We start from the raw sequence: 23,968 nt of genomic DNA on the forward strand, positions 1-23,968 counted from the left end.
GCCACCTGCAGACCAGGCTTGTGGTAAGGTACCCTTCCACTGCCCAGGCAACACAGGAAGCACTTAACATCTGCTGACCTGATCATCCTACTGCTACCACCAGCTGCCCTCAGACTCTCTGGGCAGCTCCTTGGCTGCAAATGCTTGGCCAGGGGCCTCAGAGAGAGGGGAAACATGAGACAGTATTGGAACTCACCACTGGCAGCTGTGCACAGTCAGAATTGACATCATACTCAATGTAAGCCACCTCGGTCTCATTCTCAGCACGGCCCTCCCGGGTGTAGCAGGCATCTCGTGTGCGATTAGCAAGCCGGTCCACCTCATCCAGGGGGAAGGCACAGAGGGCAGAGGCTCCAGATGCCCCAGCAGCTGCCGATGGGGGCCGGCCCACGGTGGGAGGTGCAGCTGAGGAGAAGGCTGCAAAGAGCACCTCCCCATGCGCCACCTCCTTGGACGTGGCCACAGCTGCAGCCTGGATCAGCGCATAGCGGCCACCCTGGCAGGCCAGAGGCAACTCCACATAGGAGTAGTAGTGCTGGTCACGGAGGCACACTCGAGACACATAGGCACGAAAGGCTCTAGACTGAGCCTGCAGGTCCCGCCGCAGGAACAGGAAGTAGGCGCTGGCCCCACGCGCAAAAGCACTCACAAAGTGGTGGCTGTACTCAGAGAGACGGCCCACTGCCAGCTTGGCTGTCTCCTCATAGGAGAAGGCGGCTTGGGGGTCCGGTGGTGACAGGGCCCGGGTCGTGATGGGTGGAATGCCACCCCCCACACCCCTGCTGGTGTATCCTCGACCCACAAACAGGAGGGGCTCCCCTGTCAAGCCCTGGGCTACCAGCCCCACCGTGCTGACCGCAGGGTCATTAGCAGCCACATACTGGGTGTCCCCAGGCCGCTCTGGCCGCAGCAGCAGCTGCCCGAGCTGCCCCAAGCGCCGCTGCTCACAGACTCCCTGGTGTACACTCCCACACACCACCAGGGCCCCTGGGCTCACCAGGAGCAGCTGGTTCGGGTTGTTGGTAGCCTGGGCCTGGGGGCACTCATCAGGCATCACAGGTGGCAGGCAGTCCCTGCTGTCCAGCACAGGGCCGGTGGACACTGTAGCCTCCAGCTGCAGCCCAGGGCTCAGCTGGAACAGGAAGTTGGTGGCCCCCAGGTAGAGGGTGCCTGAGGTGGGATCCCTTGCCAGGTGCTGCAGATACGTGCCATTGGGAGTGAAAGCAGCTGGTGGATGAGGCTGGAGGGTGAGGACCCACCCTGCCCAGAGCACCTGGAGAAGAGCTGGGCCCAGGGCAGGCATGGTCACCTGGCAGGAAGAGAGGTTGAGAGAGTGGGGCTCATATGACCACCAGAGCACCCTGGGGCCACTGGTAAGGGCTAGGACTGTGGCATTACCATGATGCCCCTCCTAACCTAGAGGGTGAGCAGAGGAGGACCAAGTTTCTTAGACAGGCACTATGTCCAGGATGACCCCAAGACCACACACAAGAACAAGGTCAGAAATAGGAGACACTCTCCCTAGACAACACTGCTCATTCTCCCCAAGTGCTATTCTCTAAGGAGACTTGCACCCCACTCACCATCCCCCCACATCAGAGAGTGAGGGGCTGGAGGGGCAATGCCCAGGAAGCAGGGTCTGGATGGAGCAGGAGAGAAGGTGATGGGAAGGAGGGGCCCAGACCCCAAGAAAGGAGAAGCCCTACATGGATGAGGGTTTCCCGGGCAGAAGGAGGAAGGAGGGGGAGGTCTCCTGAGCCAGCAGAATGTTAGAGGAAGGCAAGAGTTGGGTGCAGGGCCTTTCAGGCCAGGAATTCAGAAGGGTAATAACCATAGAACCAACAGGCCTGAGAGACAGCGGCAGTAGGGGGAGGTTCCAGCTTGCAGAACAGGGGCCTGAAGGGCTGCACCCCACCTCCCAGAGCCCTCAGAATAGGTAGGAGTCATGCTGTTCCTAGATATCTCAGTGTAAGGTCAGGCTCACCTGGCAGGGGTGGCCGGATCGGGAGACAACAGCATGACCCGTGTGGGAGTCACCTAGCAGGGGGGAAGCAGAGTGTAAAGCCAGGGCCCGGGCTGCAGGCACGTAGGAGTCCTGGGCTCCCCACCAGGGAGGCAGCACAGAAGCACCCCCTCCCCACCGCCCAGCCTGCCAGCAGAGCTGGGCCCAGACTGGCCCCCAGCCACCAAACACATTCCACAGAGGACGCCTCCTCGGAGCCCACATGAGGAGGGGAAGGGCAGCAAAGCCAGGCACCCAAGGGGCCTGGGAAAGGTCAGCTAGGAAGGAGCCCCATGGCTGGCAGGGTCTAGCCAGGCCCCCAGCATGGCTGTCTCCCTGTGAGGTCCCTCTCTCTGCTCAAACTCCACCCTGTCAAGGCACCCAGGCACACACAGTCTACACTGCCAGGGGCTGTCCCAGCCCAAATGGTCACTAGCACTTTGGCAGACAGGCACTCACACTGCAAGATGCATACATACCACCTACTCTGCATGCATACGCCCACACACACACAGATGCATACACACCACCTACTCTGCATGCATATGCCCACACACACACACAGATGCATACACACCACCTACTCTGCATGCATATGCCCACACACACACAGATGCATACACACCACCTACTCTGCATGCATATGCCCACACACACACAATGCATACACACCACCTACTCTGCATGCATACGCACACACACACACACACACACGTACAGATGCCATCTATACACACAGCACAGTGACACACACAGACACAGCCACCCATGTTCAGACACCACATGAAGACACGTCCATATACAGACAACCCCACACACAGAAACACACACACTACAGGCAGACACATCACACTCACCCACCAGAGACATTTACACCACCACTCACATTTAGACCTACACACGCACACTCACACACCCTCCTCTCGATGGAGAGTACTTAGTTCCAGCCCTAGTACTGGAGAGCTGTAGAAGCCAGGCCATCTCTTGCCATTTCCTCTCCTGCAGTTCAGAATAGTGCCAGGGCCCAAGATGTGAGGTAAGTGGGGTGTGTCCTGGAGGAAGGTGCCATACCTGGCTGTTCCCAGGCCCATCCCCAGGACCTCCCCAGACTTAGAGTGCCTGTTCTCCACACAGACCCCTTCTTGGGCCCCAGCTGAGGCTCCTGAGTCCCTGAACCAAGAAACTATGGCAACACCACCTTCCCCAGTGGTCCCCAGCCAGGAGCACCAAGGTTGGTGAAGTGTCTCAGACTGGGAGACACTTCCCCTACTTGCCTGTGCCCAGGCCACGTTGCCCAGCCCCTCCCATCACCCAGCTGCCAAGCTGTCTGTGCAAAATATCCTAAGTGCTTGCTTCTCCCAGTGAGCTCATCCCAGCAGAGGCCAGAGCAGGGTACTCCTGAGGTTGTCCTGGAGTGAAGAGGGCTGGCCACAAGGCTCAGGGAGGGTCCAGCAGTCTGGTGGAAGCTGGGACACTGTGGCCACAGCCCAGTGGGAGCAGGGGGGCTGTGGTCACAGCCTGGCTGGGCACTGCTCCCAAAATAGCTTGGGGGTTTCCATTTTTAGTGTGCAGAAAACAGGGCAGCTCTATGGGAGCAGGAACAAGGCTGCCTCTGTTTGCCACCCAAGGGGGCGGGAGGAAGGGGGCAGCAGGGAAAGTCTCGAACCCGGCTAGAATCCCAGGACCATGGCAAGACCAGGCTGCCCAGGAGCCCCCTACCTAGTTTCCAAGGGATGAGGAAAAAAAGTTTCTTCCCCTGGGAAGACAGAGTCCACCTGAGGATGGGCAGAGGCCACCTCTTGCACTGGGCTACTGTTCAATTCTCCTGCCACCACATGCCAGGGATGGGCCTTGGGCACAGGGTCCTATAGTTAGACCAGTATTCACTCCTACTTGCTTACAAATATTTGCTCAGAGCCTACTGCGTGCCAAAGTTCTCCAGCCCTCAAGCAACAAAACCACTCCCCAAATGTGAAATCAAAACTGAATTGATGGATGACAGAGCTTTGGGAGATGAAAAATAATAATAAAACACTGGATGAGGAGACAATAGGAAGAAACAGGCGGGATCAGAACAGCTCCTGGCCAGGCCACATGGGAGGTCAGCTGCTGACCCACTCCAGGGAGAGCGATCAGGCTTCTACATTCACAGTTCCCCTATGAAACAGGACCTAGCACCACTTGCTCCTCCCCACATACCACGGGTGGCAGAAAGAGGAGAGAAAGAAAAGCAGTGACTTTCTCGCCTCCATTTCAGGCACGTGGATTTCACTTATTCTCTGCCACTGGCCACTGAGCAGTTCCCAGCTCTTCCAAAGTCTGCTCAGGACTTTCCTTGAGCAGAATTGGAGTATACCCCTCCCCAAGAGCCTCTGGGGCACCCCAGAGCAGGAGGGATAAAGGCCCACCCCTCTAGTCCACACCTCTCCCACCCGATCCATGCCAGTGCTCCCCCACACATGCCCTTCCCTGCCGGCCTGAACTGCAGGCTGCTTCCGCTCTTCCAGTGGCTGCACAGGCTCTTGCGCTGCCTGGAATGCCCACTCCCTCTTTGTCCCATTAACTCCTATGCCAAACATCATCTCCCTGGGGAGCCTCCCCTGTCCTCCCAGGCTCCTGAAGAGGCCACTACATGTGGTGGACTGAATGGACACACCTACGCAGCATGCTGACAGACACGGCCGCTCTGCCTCAGGCTCTCCCAGCCTCCCATTTCCTAGTTGTACAATGGGAGGCAAGATTGCTCTGACCATAAACCTGATGCATTCTGTGCCTGGCATTAGTGACGCCAACTGGAGTCACTTTTCTCCCTGTTCCACCCTTCTACTCTGGACTTGAAGCTCCTTGAAGGAAGGGAGTATGGCTCTGATTTGGAGGCCCCAGCAACTTGCAGAGACATCAGCACAGAGCAGATGCTCCCTGCATGGTGAACAAACCCCAACTTCACAGCCAAGGAAACCGGACAAGTAGGGGAGATAGGGGCCCACACCCCCTCTAAGCCACTTGATCTCTCAAAGTTAAGACGTTGGCTCTACTTTTATTAATGACCAGTCCAGGAGAGACTGAAAAGGCTGATCTAGAACCAGACCTCACATCCCCAACTTACACAGCCTGGATCTACTGCCCACTCCCAACAACTGAGGCCCTGCTCAGGCTCACGACCAAAGCCTCATTCTGCCTGTGCCCAGGCCTGCCTGGAGTCTCTTTCCAGGCCCACCCTGCTCTGAGCCTTTTGAGCGGGCCCAAGACTGCCCAACTTCTTTCTGCAGAGCAGGCACCTCCCGGACCCCCCGTGGAGCTGTCCCCGACAACAAAAGGGGCTCACAAACTCCGCCATTCCGCACCTGCAGAGGGACCGTAGGACAGCCCACATTTGCTCTGCCTGCCAGTCAGTGGGAAACCGGCCTTCCCGTTTCGCCCTCCTGCTCAGCTCCCAGGGTGCACCACAGAGGTGAGTTACTCATTGACAGTGCAGTGGTGTCTGCTGCCCGCCCTGTTTTCTGTGTGTTGAGGAGGGGTGGGGAGATCCACCATTTACCAGGCACCTGCGATGACCCAAGGCGCTCATGAATCAACCACTGAATGTGTGTGTGTGTGTGTGTGTGTGTGTGTGTGCGTGTGTGTAGAGGAGGGCCCCCCCCTCTAGGGGTCGGGAGGCTCGAGGTCTGCCTTTGTCAGTCCCACTGGGAGCAGCCAGGAAGGGCTGTTGCTACTGAGGGGAAGTCCCGACCCCCTCACTCGCTCGTCCTCGACCCTCCCCAGCCCCCAGACCCCGAGGCGAGGACCCCATCTGTGGCCCTAAGAGGGCGGGGAAGGGGCCGCCTGGTCCCCGGTGGCGGCGGCGAGGAGGGGGCGCGGAGGAGCAGCTCCACCTCCTCAGTCTCCCAATCGCGTTCCAGGCGGAGCCACCGGAGTTTCCCTTTGCGCGGAGAGTGTGGTCCCAACTCTCAGGACCGAAACCGCCCACCACTCGCCCGGGCTGCCCCTGCCCGGCTGCATCGAGGCCCCGACCCTTTCCACCCCGGGAGCCCGGGTCCTCGCCGCCCCGGCCCCGAGTCCCGCACTCACCACCCGGCCGGGCCCCGCGGGATGCGCGCGCTGAGGCGGGCGCCGACCGCTCCGGGTCAGGCTCTGCGCGCGGCCGCTTCCCCCCGGGTCTGGCGGAGCCGCAGCTGTTACCCGGAGACCGAGGGGCGGAAAACTGCGCCCGCTGCCCGCCCCTCCCGCGCGGCGCTGCCACCGCCGGGAACAAAGGAGACAAAGCCGCGTCGGCCGGGCCCGGCTCCGCTCCTTCCCCCTCGCCCGCCGGGCCACCCTCCCCCCGCCGCCGCCCGGGCCAGGCCGGAAGCAGCCGGGAGAGCCGGGCGCGCGGCCCCGAGCCGCCCGGGACCCCGCATTCCAGCCCTGCAGTCTCGGCGTCGGCCGAGGGCGGGGGACCCGACCCCTCCCGCACGGGGCAGGGAAGGGGGCAGACTGCACCCCAGCTGTCGCCATGGCAACGCGGGTCGTCCGGGGGATGAGGAGGGAACCCCTGGAGCCACGGCTGCCCCGCCCCGCCGACCTCACCTGCCCGCCGCGTTGGAACTGGAACTGGGAGCTTTCTCGGTTGCGAGGGGCCGAGGCGGGGGGTCGCGCTCCGCTCCCGCAAGTGCTGGTGGAACAGCGCCCCGGCCTCTTCCCGCCCCGCCAGAGCCGGGTCGCACCCGGGTCCCTCACCTGCTTGGCCCGTTCTGCCTGCGCCTGGCCTGGCCCCGCGCCCAGAGCTCCCTTTCCTTTCCTTCCCCGGCTCCGATGGTCATCCCCCTCAACTTTCTTTACCTGAACTCCGAGGCGCCTTGTTTCTTCCCTGCGCACCTGGCCCTGCCCACCAGACTCCCCAGCAGCCAATCCCTCCTTCCGGCCCCCACCTCTGGCTGTTGGAGAAGAGCATGGGCTTTGGACCTGGCTTGCACCATCAACTAAGCCATGTAACCTGACACCAACCCCCACCCCAGCCTATTTGCTCACCAGCAAGTGGGGGCGTTACCACCTCTCGCGGGGCTGTGCAGGCAGGGCACCTGGGCTGCAGAGGCACACAAGCAAGGGCTCACTTCTTTCCTTTCTTCTCAGCCCTGGACCCGGACCTGGACCCACCCCAAGCTGGGAAGCGTTGGGCAAGTCTGGGCTCCCTCACTGGCAAACATCTGGGCCTTCTGCAGAAGGAAACGCTGGCAGAAGTGTTCTCTCCTGGGGCCCATTTGTCCCCTGTGCAGGGCCCTTCACACCCTGGCATGCCTACAGCTAACTCAGGATCCAGAACCTGGCCTATCCTATTAGGACTTTTGGAGGACTTTGGCTCAAGGCCATTGGCACAGCTTCCTGGGAGGCAAAACTGTCACACAGGCATCTGAAAGCTGAGGTTCAGGTCATCCGTACTGGCTATTGCCCTAGAGCTACAGACACCCTCTTCCCATCTCCCACCCGCTAACAAGGGCCTTTCGTCACTCATCTTCCAGGCTCTATGCCTTTCAAATTTTCCCTCCCCAACTCCTCAGGTCACCCCTTTTCCTCCACTCCCACTTCCAGCACTTGAGTCCAGTCCCCACCTGCAGCCCCTGCACACAGCTGCCTTAAGCTGTCAAAGGGGAGTGGGTTATCTGCAATGTGTCATACCTGCAGTACTCCAACATCGGGACTGAATACCAGCCCGAAGCTCCTGTTTACCAGGGCAAACAAAGCCACCCATGGCCATTTAGTCCAGGAGTTCAAGGGTCACTTCCCCTCTGAAAAGAGGTCATACACATGCCCCACTTCACCTCCCACCTGTGGGAGACCCCTCCCTATCACTGCCTCCCCCCACTGCTTAGCATCTTTTCTGCACCAGCATAGCAATGTCTCCCTGGATCCCTCACCCTTAGCCTCTGACCTCAGAGACTGCCCACCTGGCACCCTGGACCCGCCACCTCATTCTATGCAACTTCCCCACACCCATCACCACCCCAGCCAGGACAGTCTGCCCCAGTCCCTCACCCACTTTGGCTTTCCTGCCTCTGCAGTTTGAGGGAGCCCCCTGCACATGCACAGAATCCTTCTCTTCCCAAATCCATTCAACTAAGTGCACACCCTTCAGGACCTACCTCACCCCAGAGGAAACTAGGACTTCCAAACCCCACAACCCCCTTCATCTGTACACAGATATGGGGCCTTCTGCCCTATGAGGAGTGTGGACACTTTAAGTGTCTTTCCATCCCATGCCATTCTGGGGAGCCATTACTCGCCAAGGATAGAGTGACTGAGGGATCAAGTGCTAAGTACTGGGGTGGGGGGCATTTAGTCCATGCCCACTGCCCAAGACTGAGCCCAGGCTCCAAGAAGGAAATGTGCCTTAAGGGAAACACTCCTGGCTCCACAGGTTCTGACAGCTCTGCACAGGCACCAGTGAACAAGCCCCACCTGCAGCCCCTGCACACAGCTGCCCCCTGAGCTCTCAAAGGGGAATGGGTTATCTGCAATGTGTCAGACCTGCAATACTCTTAACACCAGGACTGAAAACCAGCCCAAAGCTCCTGTTTACCAGGGCAAACAAAGCCACCCATGGCCATTTAGTCCAAGAGATGAAAGGTCATGGTTCCCCTCTGAAAAGAGGTCATACACATGCCCCACTGCACCTCCCACCTGTGGAAGACTCCTCCCTGTCACTGCCTCTCCATTCACACTACTTGTGGCCTGAGCTCTGCCCATGGCTGTGGAAGTTATCCCTGGGCTGTATGTGGGTATGCACTCAGCCCTAGTGGCACACTAGTGCTGCCCAAAGCATTCTCTGTACCAGGGATCCAGATTGGCCACCAATCCCTATACTGAGGTCCCCAGCAACATTTATCAACCATTCCTCCAATCTCTCTTCCCTGCTATCCTCTGATCACTCCTCCAGTATTAACACCGGGAAGTTCTGCCCCACATGGTAGAGAAAATGATCCAGGAGATGGGAAGTAACCATGGTCACCAACGAGTAAGCAGCGGGCTAGGTTCCACTTGCTGGAACTCCCAGGTCATTTGACACAGGACAGTCAGGTTGTGGAGGGCAGGCCAGGAAATTCAAAATGAAAATCTGGGCCTCAGGAGTGCATCCAAAACAGTTCAGGAAAGAGGACAAAGAGATGAGAGAGAAACTAAAGGGGTGACTACTCCAACTCCAGACCCAACCTTCAGGTCTTGGATCTTGATCCTCAATGAACAAAAAAACTCAGTCTGATTGTTTTAAATAATAAAACTCAGGAAATTTTAATCAGACATTAGCACAAAGTTTTGATAATTAATGTAAATGGACCTTGCCTACAAAGCAAAGTGTGCCTGCTGGTGAGCCATACAGATACTGCTCCTTCAGGCTGAGGTTGTGCACACCCCCCCAAAGGCTTGCTTCATTGCTATTCTCTAACTAAATCCACATGCACAGCTATTGCCTCAGACCCTCTGAAGGAGGGGCCCGGGATTAGCTGGCCCTGAATAGCATGTAGAGCACAGGTAGTGTGGCCACAAATGTCACACAGGTGACCAGGGTGCTGTAGATGGTGTTCCTGTTGACTTGGGCTTCTAGTCTCTGCTCCATGTCCGACAGTGCCAAGATCATGCTCCCCTGCTCCAGCAGGGAGCTGGGCATAGCCCCATCTGCTGGTTCCATCAGGCCTGGGTGTGCTGCAGCCTTTACAAGCTGAACCACTCCAGCCATTTGGCTACAAGTCTTTTCTAGGCCATCAAGCCGATCTTGTAAACCATCTAAACATGAATGGACCTGCCTGGAATGACTGAGCTGCTCTTTCAAGGCAGCTGAAAGGACATCTACATCTTTGTCTCTGGTCGGGGGAGTACCTGCCTGTGACCCAGAACCCTGCCCTGCCTCAGCAGCATGTACCAGGCCCCTCAAGTCCACCATGAGATTGTGGAGGTCCCTCTGCTGGAGCGAGTAGCTAGATGCCTGTTCTCGAATGGCCTCCTGAAGACTCACAGGCCCCTTCTGTGCCTCCAGGAGTAAGGCCTTCAGCTCCTGTAGCCGGACACGGTTCACATAGGTGGAGCCAGCCACACCAATCAGGGCCCCCAGGACTGAGCCAATGAGGGACCAGTTCTTGGTCCTCTCAGCCCTTGTGCGCTCCTTGTCATGACTTTCCCGCACAGCCGCAGAGAAGAGGGAGAACTTCTCACGCTCAGAGTCTTCTGCACGCAGATAAGCCATGCGAAGCCTCTTCTCCTCCTGCAGAAACAAAGCCATGTTACTGGGTTACATGAGCACAAGGTGGCCCCGCAGATATAGCCACCAGCAGATGGCTCATTACCTTGTGCCTGGCAGAGTACATGTTTCATAGACCAATGCTGAATGAATAAAGGTAGCACAAACCTGGCTGGGTCAGAAGAATTGGGAGTGATCAAAGTGAGTTGCATGATCATGCCACCTGAGCAGTCCTGGGTTTGACCAGAGGTGCACTTATGTCTACAGGAAGGGAAGTGTCCAGCATTCCCTGGGCCAGCCCCTCCATGGTTCTCCCTCCTCAGCATTCTGGGTCCCAGGCTACACTGCCTTGAACAGTTGGCCCCAGTACTCCAGAAGGAAGTAAATGGATAGGCTCTAGGAGGTTCGGTTCACCTCTGTACCAGGCCTCTGATCACAGACCAGTCAGGGTTGCCACCCAGCACCTCCATGATCTGCCAGGTTAGGGTCACTGTCCAGGTGCAAAAGGGCTGCCTCCTGAGGTGCCTACCTGCAGCATCCTGTGCTCGAGAGTGGCCAGTTCCAAGTACTGACTGTCCTCCCTGGAGACACGGTCCAAGCGGTCCCTCGTTTCCTTCAGCTTAGCCTGGTGAACTTCCAAGTTCTCCCGAGCCTCTCCAACAAGCCCTCGAGCCACCATGAACACTTTCTCTGCCTGCAGAGAGAAAACCGGAAGCTGTCTGCACCTTCTCTCCACACCCACACAGGCTCAGCTGCATTCCCAGCGAGGCTGTGGCTAAGAAGAGGTCACTGGGGTGTGAGCTGCAAAGGGGAGAAACAGAATTCCTTAGACACTAATCCTGGCTCACCCAGTGGTGCTCAAAGTACAGCCCTGGGCCACGCCCATCAGAATCACGAGATGTAGCCATTCAAGCAGAAATAACATGCCCCTGAAAAACCTGAAAACAGCTAACAATGCACACAATTTGTGTTCATCAAACCCAGTCTATTCTTGCCTGATACAAACCACAGTAAGGAACCTGTATTGGTAGGCTGTTTGCCGTGCCTGTGTTGGTAGGCTGTTTGCTGTGTGCTGCCTAATTTATGCCTCATAACAATGCCATGAAAAGCACTGCTGTGGCCTCCAGTTTATAGACCCGGAAACACCAGCTCAGCCAAGCTCACAATCTCCAAGGAAAGAGACAGCATCATTTATTTCAGAGCCCTAGCAGAACCCCAGGTTCTTCCCACCTCGCTACACTACTCCATGCCTAAGCATGAATGGGAACAGAGATGGCAAAATGCATTTCTGCCACCACAAAGGACTTGACAACCACAGGCAGCTCTTTCCACCTCGCAGTGTGACATTTCCCAGTGCCCTCCACCTTCACAATAGATGTTGTAATTACACACGGTAACAGTACTGTGTTACCGTGGGCAGCAAGCCCCAGGTAACTCTCACTATCAACCCCCAAACAGTCCGTAAAGGAAATATTTGCTGGCTTCACAGAATGGACGTTAATGCCGGGGACTTATTGGTACACAGTAACTGTTTTCAGGGAAAGTAGGTGGCACAGTTACATGGAGACCTTCACCCATGTGAAGCATCAAGCCCAGGTTTCCACGTGATAAATGAGGCCAAACACAAGTCTGGATGTCGCACCCAGCACCATGTGGCTGGTTTGGCACATTTCCCAAGTCTAAGGGCAGGACCAGCCACCTCAGATCTCCTCCTCACCTCTGTCACCTTTCCCTGGGCCTCTCGAACCTCATTGAGTCCTACGAACTCTTCATATCTGTCCCACCAAGTCTTGGCTGTGGAGGTCACTCGTTGCTGAATGCTGTGACCCAGGGTTCTTCCCAGTGCTGGAAGGCGGTGATGCAGCCCGAGGGCCACCTCCTCAGGTCTTTTCTCTCCGGGCTGGCTGGAGCCTGGGCTGCAGAGAGTCCTGGTCATAAAGAGGTCCCTTCCAAGGAGGCCCCTCCGAACCAGTACGTGGGGCACACCCACGATGTGCTGCATGGCAAACCCAGGGCTGCGCCCCATCATCAGGAGATCTGTGAGGGGGAGGCCAGACAGGTCAACTCACAGCTGAGAAAGGCTGGACATAAGTCAGTTTAGAGGCCTGGGGAGAGTTCTGAACAGACTCATCTCCACTAAAATCATCTAAACTGAGCACCACCTTGTTGGGTCAAAACTTCGGTCCCTATGGCAAGAGGATGGTCTCCCCTTGGTGCACTTGGACAATGGAACTCTTGAGAAAGAGCCTCTAGGATACCATGCCTTCCAGTGTCCACCACCATGCCTCACAAAGCAGACCCTTCCCTGCTACCCAGCTCCCTGCATTCCCCAGGTCTCTCTGCTATGACTTGAATGAGAATCCTGGTGCCCAGGTTTCTGATATCAAAGGCAGTTTTGAAACTGGAGTTGTACACATGCTGACAAAGTCTGACAGAGATGCATAAAGATTCCCCGCGATGTTGTAGAACTCAGGGGAATTCAGGAAGAGTAAGATCCAGGATCATTTCTGTAAAACAGCCTCAAAACCAACTTCCCAGACTCTCCAAGAGCTGGCTCAGCACCAAGGAAGCAGTTTCAATTCTGTGTGAGGACATAAGAACACAGGCCATTTGTGACCCAAGACAGAAAACTCTCAGCTCTCCTCTAAGACAATTCCAGGGGCAAAAACAACAACAACAACGACAACACTTTTTGCCACAGAGGACTTTTCTTAGGTTCACACCATCCATCTCCACCCTGACTTTCCAGACCCCCAACCCTCAGTCTCACACTTCTCACCTTCCATAAGTTTTCTCTTTTCTCTCCAACCTGCCACTGCTCAACGGGTTAGGTTTCTTTCTTTTTTTTTTTTTTTTTGAGACTGGGTCTCACTCTGTTGCCCAGATCTCAGCTCACTGCAACCTCCACCTCCTGGGTTCAAGCAATTCTCTGCCTCAGCCTCCTGAGCAGCTGAGATTACAGGCGCCTGCCACCACACCTGGATAATTTTTGTATTTTTAGTAGGTTTCACCATCTTGGCCAGGCTGGTCTTGAACTCCTGACCTTGTGATCCACCTACCTCGGCCTCCCAAAGTGCTGGGATTACAAGCGTGAGCCACTGGACCCAGCAGGTCAGGTTTCTCTAATCTTTCCTTCTTGCATCTGCTTTGATGTTTGGGCCTGCTTCTCATTACCTGAACAGCAAGGAGTCTCCCACTATCCAGAATCAGCCCTCACCTGACCCCAAGAGTGGCAGTGATTCTGAGGACCCCCCTGCCCCCGAAAGAGGTGGCCAGGTGACCCATTTTCCTGGAAAAAGCTGAGCTAACAGCACCCTCCTCTGGCCAAACCACATCTCGAAGTCCTTAAGTGCTGATCCTGGCTGTGAGAGCGACACCTGGTGGCCAACAGAGCAGGCCTGAGAGAAAGGCAGAGGGAGCTGCAGACAGGAAGGGATTGAAGGAGCTCCGGATACAGAACAGAAAGGGGCTTCCTGATGGAAGGTAATGTGAGACAGAGACTGCCCACAGCATCCCAGCCTCCTCTCCATCATGCTGTGCTAAGAACTGTCTTTGGAGAAGCTCAGGCCCATTGAAAACAGCTGGTTGGGTAGGAACATGGCTTCTGGGCAAAGTGGGCCCAAGCTGAGAGCCTCAGAAGGGAACATCACTGTGACAGTGGTCCCAAGCTGGTGTCACACCCAAACACCTGAGCCCCATTCATAAGGCTGGGTTCCATGCCCATAAGGCTACTTACCATCCAGGCCCCAGAAGCCCAGTCAGACTCCCAGGCCTCAATGCCAGCACCCATGACACACAGGCTGGCACCCCATAACAGCTCTGCAGGTGTACCCTTCATCAAAGCAAACAAAGCATGCAGCGTCTGCCACGGCTGGCACCACTTTCAACACCCTCTCTTCCCAACATCACTGCCCCTCTTGGCTTCCTCCAGAACCTTCTCAGCCTCCTTTCCCAACACCTCCACTAGCTACCCACTCTTAGACCCCAGGAAAGTCACCTATTCCTGACAGAGATGACAGCTACTGTCTCCTATGCAATCTCGGCTTTCTCCCCTCCTCTCCCAACCCCCAGGTTCTGCACATGGCAGCCCAAGGCTCTGTAACACATAAATCAGATTATATCCCTCTGATCAACCCCCTCCAACAGCTCTCATTTCACCTGGCAATGGCCAAAAGCCCTGAGACCTCTCAGCCCTCATCCTCTTTCTTCTACTGCTATACTCTGCTCCAGCCTCTGTGCTCTTCCAGCTGGATGACTCTTCCATCACAAGTCTACTCGGCTCACCCTAACATCTTCATCTTTGCCCAAATATCACCTCAGTAAGGCTTCCTTGACCACTCCCTCCCCAACTACCTTCTCTGCTTCATTTTCCTTGCCTATTCCCTCACTAGAACATAAGCTAGGTGGCAGCAGAGACTTCATAAAGGAATGTGGCAATAATTCCCAAGCTATTTCTCCACTCCGGTCCTTCCTTCTCCGCCACCCCATCCGCCCCCAACCCTGGGCCCTGTTTCTCAGCCCTGAGGATGTCACCACTTAGATGTTTCACAGGCTCTTCAACCAGCAAGGGGAAGAATGTTCCTGGCAGAGGGAAAAGGTGGAAAGTGCCTGAGGTCACCCAAAACCTGAAAGGCAGTCAGTGCAGCTGGAAAGCAAAAGCAAAAAGTGGATGGAGAAGTTGGACAGGTGAAGCAGGGCCCTGAGAGTCAAGTTCAGAATTCTGCCCCTTCAGATCCATTCTCCTACTCTATGTAGATGGCCGTCTCCTTCCAACTGCCCTTTTCTCAAGCCTCTATTATCTGCTCCTCATCCTCACTTCCAGCTGATGGCCTGCTTGCTTCATTTTACACCAAGAAAATAAAAAATTGGAGAACTTCTACAAACTCCCACCATACCTTCCCAACCACTAGTAGCTGCCCATTTCCACCTCCATTATTGATCCTCAGGATAAAAATCCATGCTTCAGGCCAGGCACAATGGCTCGTGCCTGTAATCCCAACACTTTAGGAGGCTGAGGCGGGTGGATCACCTGAAGGAGTTCAAGACCAGCCTGACCAACCCCATCTCTACTGAAAATACAAAATTAGCCAGACATGATGGTGGGTGCTTGTAATCCCAGCTACTTGGGAGGAGGCTGAGGCAGGAGAATCGCTATAACCCAGGAGACAGAGGTTGCAGTGAGCCAAGATCATACCATTGCACTTCAGCCTGGGGGACAAGGTGAGACTCCGTCTCAAAAAAAACAAAATAAAAAAAACACCATGCTTCTAGAGAAGACCAGCCTGTGCCCCAGGTCCCAAATCCTCTCCTGAGACATTGCTCGGTAATCAATCTGACCCCCCCACCACCAACTGCCCATTTCTCTGCTTCCCTTTATAACTAAACTCCTTGACAGACTGCCTGAATTCACTGTCTCTGCTCCTCTTCTCCAATTCTGTCCAGCTCCCACTAATCCAGCCTCACTCCCTCCTCCCTCACATGCCATTTTCACTTGGTTTCCAGTCCCCACTGATCTGCCTAACCTCTGAACACTGTCCAGACTCTGTAGCACCCTAGTGCTCAGCACTCAGACTCCTCTCTTATCCAGTCCTGGGGTTTTAAAATTCATCAATAAAAATGGTCTAAAAAATTTATTTTGGTGACGAACATACAACTCTATAAATATACTAAAACCACTGAATTGTACATGTTGTGTGAATTTTATGGTATGCAAGTTATATATCAATAAAGCTGTTATTTAAAAACAACAACAACAAAAAAAAAAAAAAACTGGCCAGGCACAGTGGCTCACTGTGGGAGGCCAGCACTTTGGGAGGCCAAGGCAGGTGGATTACAAGGTCAGGAATTTGAGACCAGCCTGGCCAAGATGGTGAAACCCTATCTCTACCAAAAATATAAAAATTAGCCAGGCGCAGTGGCAGGCACCCGTAATCCCAGCTACTTGGGAGGCTGAGGGAGGATAATCGCTTGAAGCCGGGAGGCGGAGGTTGCAGTGAGCCGAGATCATGCCACTGCATCCTAGCCTGGGCGACAGAGCAAGATTCCATCTCAAACAAAACAAAACTATACTCTTGACTCCTCCAGCCCAGACCTCTCTCCCCAGGGTTCCAGGTTCATTTATCAAACTTCCCAACCCATATCTCTGCCTAAAAACCTAATGGGGATCTCATCTTCCCCTCCCAAACCTGTTTTTCCCACAGCCTTCTCCATCATGGATGACGGCAATCCAAGTTCAAATATTCAGGCCAACAACCTCACATCACTGCGATTCCCCACTTTTCTCTCCCACCTCACATCCATCTATCTAGCAAATGCCACTGGTTTTCTAAATCCAGGATCCTTTCTCCTCTTACCTCTGCCACTGCTCCCAAATGGTCCCAATGACCCACATCTCTAGCCTGGATTACCCCAAGAGCCTCCTGACAGATATCACCCTGCTTCTATTCCAGCCCCCGCAATTTATTGTCAACAGAGCAGTCAGTGTTCCTTTCCAAACACAGGTTGGGACCATTGTCTCTCTGCTCAACCCCTACAATGGTTCCCTACTTCTCTCAAGGTAAAAGCCTGTCCTTTCCATGCCCTACAGGGAATCTACCCACTGGCTCTCATTCATCTCTGACCTCATCTCCCACTAGTCTCCCTTTCTTCACTCCACTCCAAGCACATGGACCTTCTTGAAGTTACTGCAACGCACCAGATTATCCCCACCTCAGGGCCTTCATGCCAGCTGCTATCTGTGCTGATTGCTCCTCACCTCTTCAAGTCTTGCTCACATAGTAGGCCGTTGGTAGGCCTTCCCCATACACCCTATCAGATATGGCCATCCCACTCCCACCCTAGCACTCTTGATCCACTTTTCCCGCTTTATTTTTTCCATGCACATGTCCCATGACCTGAGATTACGTATTTCACTTATTTGGTTATAGTCCGCCTCACTTACTAGAATGTCAGCTTGGTACCTACATACAGTACATACGTACTGGATGAATAAACAGAATTCGCAAACTGCTGCATCCCTGACTATATTATAAAACAAACTCCTTACAGTTTGTACAGGGGCTTCCAAAGCTATAGGACCAGGTGATGTAATTCCCGTCCACTTCTGCCACCTCCCCGCCTAATCTCCCTCCACCTAAGCTGTGCTTTCCTCGGTTCCAGGAACGCGCGGAGCTTCAAGGCCTTTTGCACACGGACATGCCCTGCTGTCTACCTGCAGTGCTCTTCCCGTGCACAGCTACAGGCCTCGGGCGGGGGGGGCTTCCGTTAAGTACCCCTGCGGTTCCGGATTCTACCTTGGCAGGACGACCCTAGCTTCTCGTACCTGGCGCGGCCCGACAGAGCGTCTGCCACTCAACTGACCTCTGACCTGTTAGTGTCCGCCCCTGGCAGGCCGCATCCGGTAGCGAGAGTTCAACTTCCTAACTAGGAACCAATCAGCGGGGCTGCGTCCCTGCCTACGAAAGGGGGTGGGAGCAGGCGCTCCGTTTCCGGTGGCAGGCGCTCCGTTTCCGGTGGCAGGGTCTGGGAAAGGGGCGGCAGGCGCCATGTCCGGCCGGGAAGGTACGTGTTCCGGGACGCTGAGGACTACGAGGACGGCGGGGCGGGGACCGGGCGGCGGGGGTCAGGCCGAACTTGCTCTTGTCGCCCACAGGTGGCAAGAAGAAGCCCCTGAAACAGCCCAAGAAGCAGGCCAAGGAAATGGACGAGGTGAGGGCGGGCGTGGAGGCGCGGGCGGGTGCGAAGGGGCTGGGAGACAGGTCTGAGTTGAACCCGCTCCTCTTCTCCCCAGGAAGATAAGGCTTTCAAGCAGAAACAAAAAGAAGAGCAGAAGAAACTCGAAGAGCTAAAAGCAAAGGCCGCGGGGAAGGGGCCCCTGGGTAAGTGGGGGCCGAATGGAGCTCACGCCGGCCAAACGCTATGAGGCACCTGTTGGGATGAGAGCGCCGGCATGTCTTTTTCCTGCCTCCTGAACTGTCAGCTCTCGGTTTCCGACGTCCGCTGTAGCGGATGGTCTCTAGCCAGTCATGGATTTGCAGCAGCAGTAAGGGGCGGGAGATGGAAACGAAGTCTCCTGACTCCCAGGCAGTCTGGGCTTCCATTCCTTAGGGAAGAGCTGCAGAAACGGAAACATTGAAATGTTTTACCTCAGACACAGATTCATAGAGTTACGTTTCTCGATGTCTTCCGTAATCTCTTGCCCCAAATTCGTATTTTACTGTCTTCTTAGTGTTTGAACCTTACTTGACTTACAGCTTTTTTTTCTTTTTTGAGAAGCAGTCTCCCTCTGTCACCCAGGCTGGAGTGCAGCGGCGCGATCTCGGTTATGCCTTCCGGGTTCAAGTGATTCTCCTGCCTCAGCCTCCCAAGTAGCTGGGATTACAGGCATCCACCACTACGCCCGGCTAATTGTCTTGTATTTTTAGTAGAGACGGTTTCACCATGTTGGTCAGCTTTCGAACTTCTGACCTCAACTTATCCACCCGACTTGGCCTCCCAAAGTGCTCGGATTACATGCGTGAGCCACCGCGCTCGGCCACCTCCCCCCGCCCCCCCCCCCCCCCCCCCCCCCGCTCATATTGTCTCTAATAAATGCTTTTGCTTCCTTAGTCTTTACTTCTGGGTGTGCCAAGTCCAGGCTCTTCGGTGTGCTGTTGCTCCATATGCTTTTCTAACCGAATTCTCCACCCTTTTACCTCTTTTATGTAAGAGGAATTCATTACATTTCAAAAGATTTTTCAGGCCCAGCAGTTTTAGTACTGTATGTACATCTTAAACATTATTTTACATTCATCGAACTAGTGATTATTTCCTCCACAGTTGTTTACGCCCTATTTGAGCACTGTGAGCCATGATAGGCATGATGGAGACAAGGAGGGTGGGAGTGTTATCCGGGGCTTCCCAAGACTTCTCCCGGTGGGTTTGATCCATTATTCTTTACCCACCCAGCACTAAGATTCTAGCTCTTGAGATTCCTTTTCAGAATGGTGTAAGGGGCCAGGCACAGTGGCTCAAGACCATAATACTAGTGCTTTGGGAGGCCTAAGCAGGAGGATTGCTTAAGGCTAGGAGTTCACAGCATTATAGGGAGACCCTGTCTCTACAGAAAATTTTAAAAATTAGCTGGGCATGGTGGTAGTGGCCTATTTCCTGTAATCCCAGCTATTTAAAAGGCTGAGGCAGTGTAGCTTAGCACAGGAGTTAGGCATAAGAGGATTATTTGAGTACAGGAGTTCAGGTTGCAATAAGCTGTGATTGTGTCACTGTATACCAGCCTGGGAGACAGAGTGAGGCCCTATCTTTATTTATTTATTTATTTAGAGACGGAGTTTCGCTCTTGTTACCCAGGCTGGAGTGCGATGGCGCGATCTCGCTCACCGCAACCTCCGCCTCCTAGGTTCAGGCACTTCTCCTGCCTCAGCCTCCCAAGTAGCCGGGATTACAGGCACGCGCCACCATGCCCAGCTAATTTTTGTATTTTTAGTAGAGACGGGGTTTCACCATGTTGACCAGGATGGTCTCGATCTCTCGACCTCGTGATCCACCCGCTTCGGCCTCCCAAAATGCTGGGATTACAGGCTTGAGCCACCGCTCCTGGCTTGACCCTATCTTTAAAAAAAAAAAAAAAAAGCATCTTGCACCCTCTTTTAATCTGTAATTGTGTATAGGGAAAAGGTCAGTCCTTAGTGTAACTCTATGCTAGTTTCTCACTGAGCATCATCTATTTTTTTTTTTTTTTTTTTTTAAGTTTTATTTTGTCAAGCCCTTTTGGATCTCTTTCCTGTATTAGGCATACTTAATCTTACCCTGTTTCTTAAATTGCCTGCTGGGTTTCACACATATGATCATTTGTAAATTGGTAGAGCATACCAGGTGCCAGGATCATAATGTGGAAGGTAGTATAATGTGGCAGTTAAGAATGTGGACTTCGAAGTCAGACAACTCAGGTTAGAATCCAGGCTTGTCATATACCTTGAACAATACCTAACAATAAGATTTCTTTTTTGGCTGGGCACGGTGGCTCAATTTCTGTAATCCCAACAATTTGGGAGGCTGAGGTGGGCGGATCACTTGAGGTCAGGAGTTCGAGACCAGCCTGGCCAACATGGTAAAACCCTATCTACTAGAAATACCAAAATTAGCTGGGCATGGTGGCAGGCACCTGTAGTCCCAGCTACTCGGGATGGTAAGGCATGAAGAATGGCTTGAACCCAGCAGGTGGAGGATGCAGTGGGCTGAGATCACACCACTGCAATCCAGCCTAGGTGATAAAGCAACACTCCGTCTCAAAAAGGGGTGGGGGAGGCTTCTTTTTCTGTAAAATGGGTTGATATGGCATGAGGATTAAATAAGCCAATCTGTGAATTATACAGCAGTATAGATCTAGACCAGTGTGCAGCCAGCCATTGCTTATACTCCATCTCATCCTCATTTTACCTTTACCCAGAACAGACAATATCAGTGAAACTGCTATCCATGGGCGAGGTGGCTCACCCCTATAATCCCAGCACTTTTGGAGGCTGAGGCGGGTGGATCACGAGGTCAAGAGATCGAGACCATCCTGGTCAACATGGTGAAACCCCGTCTCTACTAAAAATACAAAAATTAGCTGGGCATGGTGGCACACACCTATAGTCCCAGCTACTCGGGAGGCTGAGGCAGGAGAATTGCTTGAACCCAGGAGGCGGAGGTTGCGGTGAGCCAAGATAACGCCATTGCACTCCAGCCTGAGTAACAAAAGCAAAACTCCATCTCAAAAAAAATAAATAAATAAAATAAAAATAAAAATAATAAACTGCTATCCATGTTTGTGTTAAAGTGAATGCCTAGTACAAAAGCCAGGCTTTATTAAGGTCTACAGCAGGCCCATGGGGCTTCTACCATAAGAACTATATTTTTCCCTGATTGTGACTATTTTTCTTTTGCAGCCACAGGTGGAATTAAGAAATCTGGCAAAAAGTAAGCTGTTCCTTGTCCCTGAGGAGATGGTGACCCTTTATTTCATCCGTATTTAAACATCTGTATTCCCTGCCATAGCATCTTTTGCCACCTATAGCTAGAATTAAGTGTTGTCTTGGAGCGGTTGTACATTTAAGAATAAACTTTTGTATAAAAAAAAAAAGTATAGTGGCTTATCATCTCTTTAGTTGTTTTCACTAAGTCATTCCTACCATAACTGTGAATTTAAAGTAAAACCAGCTCAGAATCTTGCAGGAGTCTGCTTTTTGGTCCTTGTTCTACCTTAAACTTTGTATCACCTGAAATTAAACCAACTTGTTTGAAAGGATGCTGTTCTTGTGTGGTTATACACCTGACAGAATATGTTACATGAGATTAGAAGAATTTGCACTTTTTTTGGTGGGGGAGGGGATAGAGTCTCACTCTGCACCCAGGCTGGAGTGCAGTGGCATCCTCTCTATTCAATGCAACCTCCACCTCCTGGGTTCAAACTATTCTCCCGCTTCAGCCTCCCAAGTAGCTGGGGCTACAGGCACCCGCCACCATGCCCAGCTAATTTTTTGTATTTTTAGTGTTGGCCAGGCTGGTCTCAAACTCCTGACCTCAAGTCATCTGCCTGCCTCAGCCTCTTAGAGTGCTAGGATTACAGGCATGAACCACTGTGCCCGACCAGAATTTGCATTTTGAAAAAAAAACCCAACTTTTATGTTGTGACATCCAAATTGTCTTATGTTTTAATGGGACTTGTTTGTTCATGTAAGGAGTCTGCTATATGCAGGCACTGGGGTATGTGTACCAGGGAGCAGTTCCTGTTGTCAAGGAACTTCTCTACCGTTGAAGAGGCAGGGCAGGGCAAATGACATGCTCCTCCAAGTTGATGGCAGTGAAGTCCCCATGCACACCAAACGTCCAGGGCAGCAGCTGCAGGAAGCCCCAGCCCACTTGCTGGTGGATGGAGGGTGTGCCAGTGTCAAGTAAGGGGTTAGGGGCAAGGCAAAATGTGGGCTTATTCTGCCTCCTGCTACCCAGCACTAGAGTGCTAGGCATACCTGTCACTTGCCCCTCACTAAATGCAAAAAGGACAGAGACCATCCATAATGTATGCTAAATATCTACTGAAACACTTAGCTGGGTGTGGTGGTACACTTCTGTAGTCCCAGCTATTTGGGAGGCTGAGGTGGGAGGATCCCTTGACCCCAGGAGTTCAAGGCTGGAGTGAGCCAAGATCACACTACTGCACTCCAGCCTGGGAGAGAGAACAAGACCCTGTAACCAAAAAAAAAAAAAATGAATTCAGAGGCACAAGTATTTGGATTTCTCTTCCAGGCCCTTGATACAACTATGCTAATAATGCTAAGCTTTCTCTGCGAATGTATTTTCAAAGAGAGCTCTGGAACCATTATAAGACTTTGCTAAATCAAAACTAGAAAAGGTTTTGGTATATTGAAAACTTTCATGATTACTATACTAGATATTAACGCGGGGGGTGGGGGCAGGGGGAAGCCTGCGTTGGTCCTCTCCAGAAAGTTGCATAGCCAGTAGCACCCTTCTTTAGGCTTCAGGCATTCCCTATGGGGCCTTGCCAGGTGGCACCCAGCCCTATGCTGCTAAAACAAACCTGAGCACCAGTGATTCACACTGTTGCTGAGAGCAAGTTACTTAGTGGAACCTATCCCTCTTTAACAAGTGAACAATCCTGTCTCTTTCCAAGACCAGAGTCCTGGAGCAACTGAGCATGCAACATTTGGGCAGCTGAGGGAGACTTACCAGTTACTCCAAAAAACTTTAAACTCCTTAGATGTTGTAGACCCTGATAGCAATCTCCCTTTCATTTAATCTTCCTTTTATATAATGCCTTCACAAACACTCCTAGGACACTCATGAGTAAAGTTTGGCATTGAGCAGGTCAGGTAAGGCTGAAAGAGTCTTGCTCCTGTTACTCTACACCGCCAATTCTCTATTGCAGCTAACTGTTCTGCACACCACTGCTGCCCAGTAAAATTTGTCAGTCACGCAAACCCAGCTCAAATTGCTGCTCCTTTGTGAAATTTTACCTCTGTCTTCGCCTCAGCTAACTCTTACCTGGCTTTTGTGTGGCCTCCCTCTCATGTGCCAGCCCTCTATCTTGCTAACTTCACTTAACCTATACGTCAGCCCAGGTGCCATTTACAGGGGGACTACTTTGACCTCTTGAGCCTCATTCCATACAACCAGAGCTTAGGAAAAAAACATTCCACCACTCAGAGGAATTAATGTTAACAGCCTGAGCAGCTCCCACCCCCTCCCACACAGGAACATTTCCAAACATCACTCCTCCTTGGACTTTTCCTCCCTGTACTTTCCTCCTCCCTGGGCCTACCTCAAATGTAGGCATGTGAAACATTCACTATTCCCGAAGGTGTCTGCACACGACAGCTCTATTCATACTCCTCACCCATCATATTCCACTCTCCGCCTCAAGAAAGCCTCGGGGTTTGTGGGAGGTGGGTCTGCCGGGAGAACGAAAGCGAGGTCTCAGAGACCACATTCCTGAATGCTGCCTGGCTCGACGGAAACGCAACATGCGTGACTGCTAGGGCAAGCTGCTCCTGCGCGGCCCTCCTCCACGAAGTGCCAGGGAGAGAACGCAAAGCCACCCGCGCGACGGAGCTGGTGCGCCTCGGATCCGCCCGCCTCTCCGATAACGCGTCGCGCCGCACCTAAGTCTTCGTCGCAAACCTGCAGAACCTCTGCCCCTGACCTCGGAGCAGCCACCTAGCCGCCCGGGCGTCCGCGGGGCGTGGCGGCGCACTCGGACGTTCGTCATT

At 53.5% G+C, this 23,968-nt stretch overlaps 4 protein-coding genes across 31 annotated transcripts in view; 2 read left to right on the forward strand and 2 right to left on the reverse strand.

Moving 5' to 3' along the window:
* PLXNB1 (plexin B1) overlaps positions 1–7,289 on the reverse strand; it is a 29,185-nt gene extending 21,896 nt beyond the window's left edge. For 4 of the 12 annotated variants that reach the window (XR_013527282.1, XR_013527281.1, XM_035275366.3 and 1 more), the window contains exons 1-3: positions 6,821–6,864; positions 1,985–2,037; positions 197–1,309 (exon numbers count right to left, since the gene is read on the reverse strand). Coding sequence is in view for 10 of the 12 variants with exons in the window: in XM_035275366.3 (XP_035131257.1) it covers positions 197–1,303 (1,107 nt within the window). In the remaining 2 variants the exon portion in view is untranslated. Of the gene's footprint in view, positions 1–196; positions 1,310–1,984; positions 2,038–5,346; positions 5,503–6,070; positions 6,162–6,718; positions 6,865–7,009 lie in introns of those variants that run through there. The other 8 variants (XM_078350745.1, XM_078350744.1, XM_078350746.1 and 5 more) reach the window with 4 other exon arrangements.
* On the forward strand, positions 1,302–6,964 carry LOC118147924 (uncharacterized). The gene is made up of 3 exons (XM_078352402.1): positions 1,302–1,373; positions 5,272–5,453; positions 5,902–6,964. Exons 1-3 carry the CDS (start codon positions 1,302–1,304, stop codon positions 6,962–6,964), a joined length of 1,317 nt encoding a protein of 438 aa, XP_078208528.1.
* Positions 7,290–9,236: 1,947 nt separating the features above from the next.
* On the reverse strand, positions 9,237–23,958 carry CCDC51 (coiled-coil domain containing 51). 17 transcript variants are annotated; one of them, XM_078350752.1, is made up of 5 exons: positions 23,596–23,958; positions 18,132–18,318; positions 11,923–12,116; positions 10,735–10,899; positions 9,237–10,229 (listed from the first exon to the last, which is right to left on the reverse strand). In XM_078350752.1, exons 4-5 carry the CDS (start codon positions 10,882–10,884, stop codon positions 9,471–9,473), a joined length of 909 nt encoding a protein of 302 aa, XP_078206878.1. In that variant the 5' UTR covers positions 10,885–10,899; positions 11,923–12,116; positions 18,132–18,318; positions 23,596–23,958; the 3' UTR covers positions 9,237–9,470. The 17 variants fall into 17 exon arrangements, with proteins under 17 accessions (XP_078206878.1, XP_035131269.2, XP_078206875.1 ...); XM_035275378.3 differs by having other exon boundaries at positions 11,923–12,121; XM_078350749.1 differs by having other exon boundaries at positions 11,923–12,242.
* TMA7 (translation machinery associated 7 homolog) lies at positions 17,710–21,486 on the forward strand. Its single transcript, XM_017964888.4, has 4 exons — positions 17,710–17,765; positions 17,857–17,912; positions 17,995–18,082; positions 21,131–21,486. The coding sequence occupies exons 1-4, from the start codon at positions 17,750–17,752 to the stop codon at positions 21,163–21,165; spliced, it is 195 nt and encodes a 64-aa protein (XP_017820377.1). The 5' UTR covers positions 17,710–17,749; the 3' UTR covers positions 21,166–21,486.
* Positions 23,959–23,968: the final 10 nt, after the last annotated feature.

This window comes from Callithrix jacchus, chromosome 15 (assembly GCF_049354715.1).
Source record: "Callithrix jacchus isolate 240 chromosome 15, calJac240_pri, whole genome shotgun sequence".
In the NCBI taxonomy this organism is placed as follows: domain Eukaryota; kingdom Metazoa; phylum Chordata; class Mammalia; order Primates; family Cebidae; genus Callithrix; species Callithrix jacchus.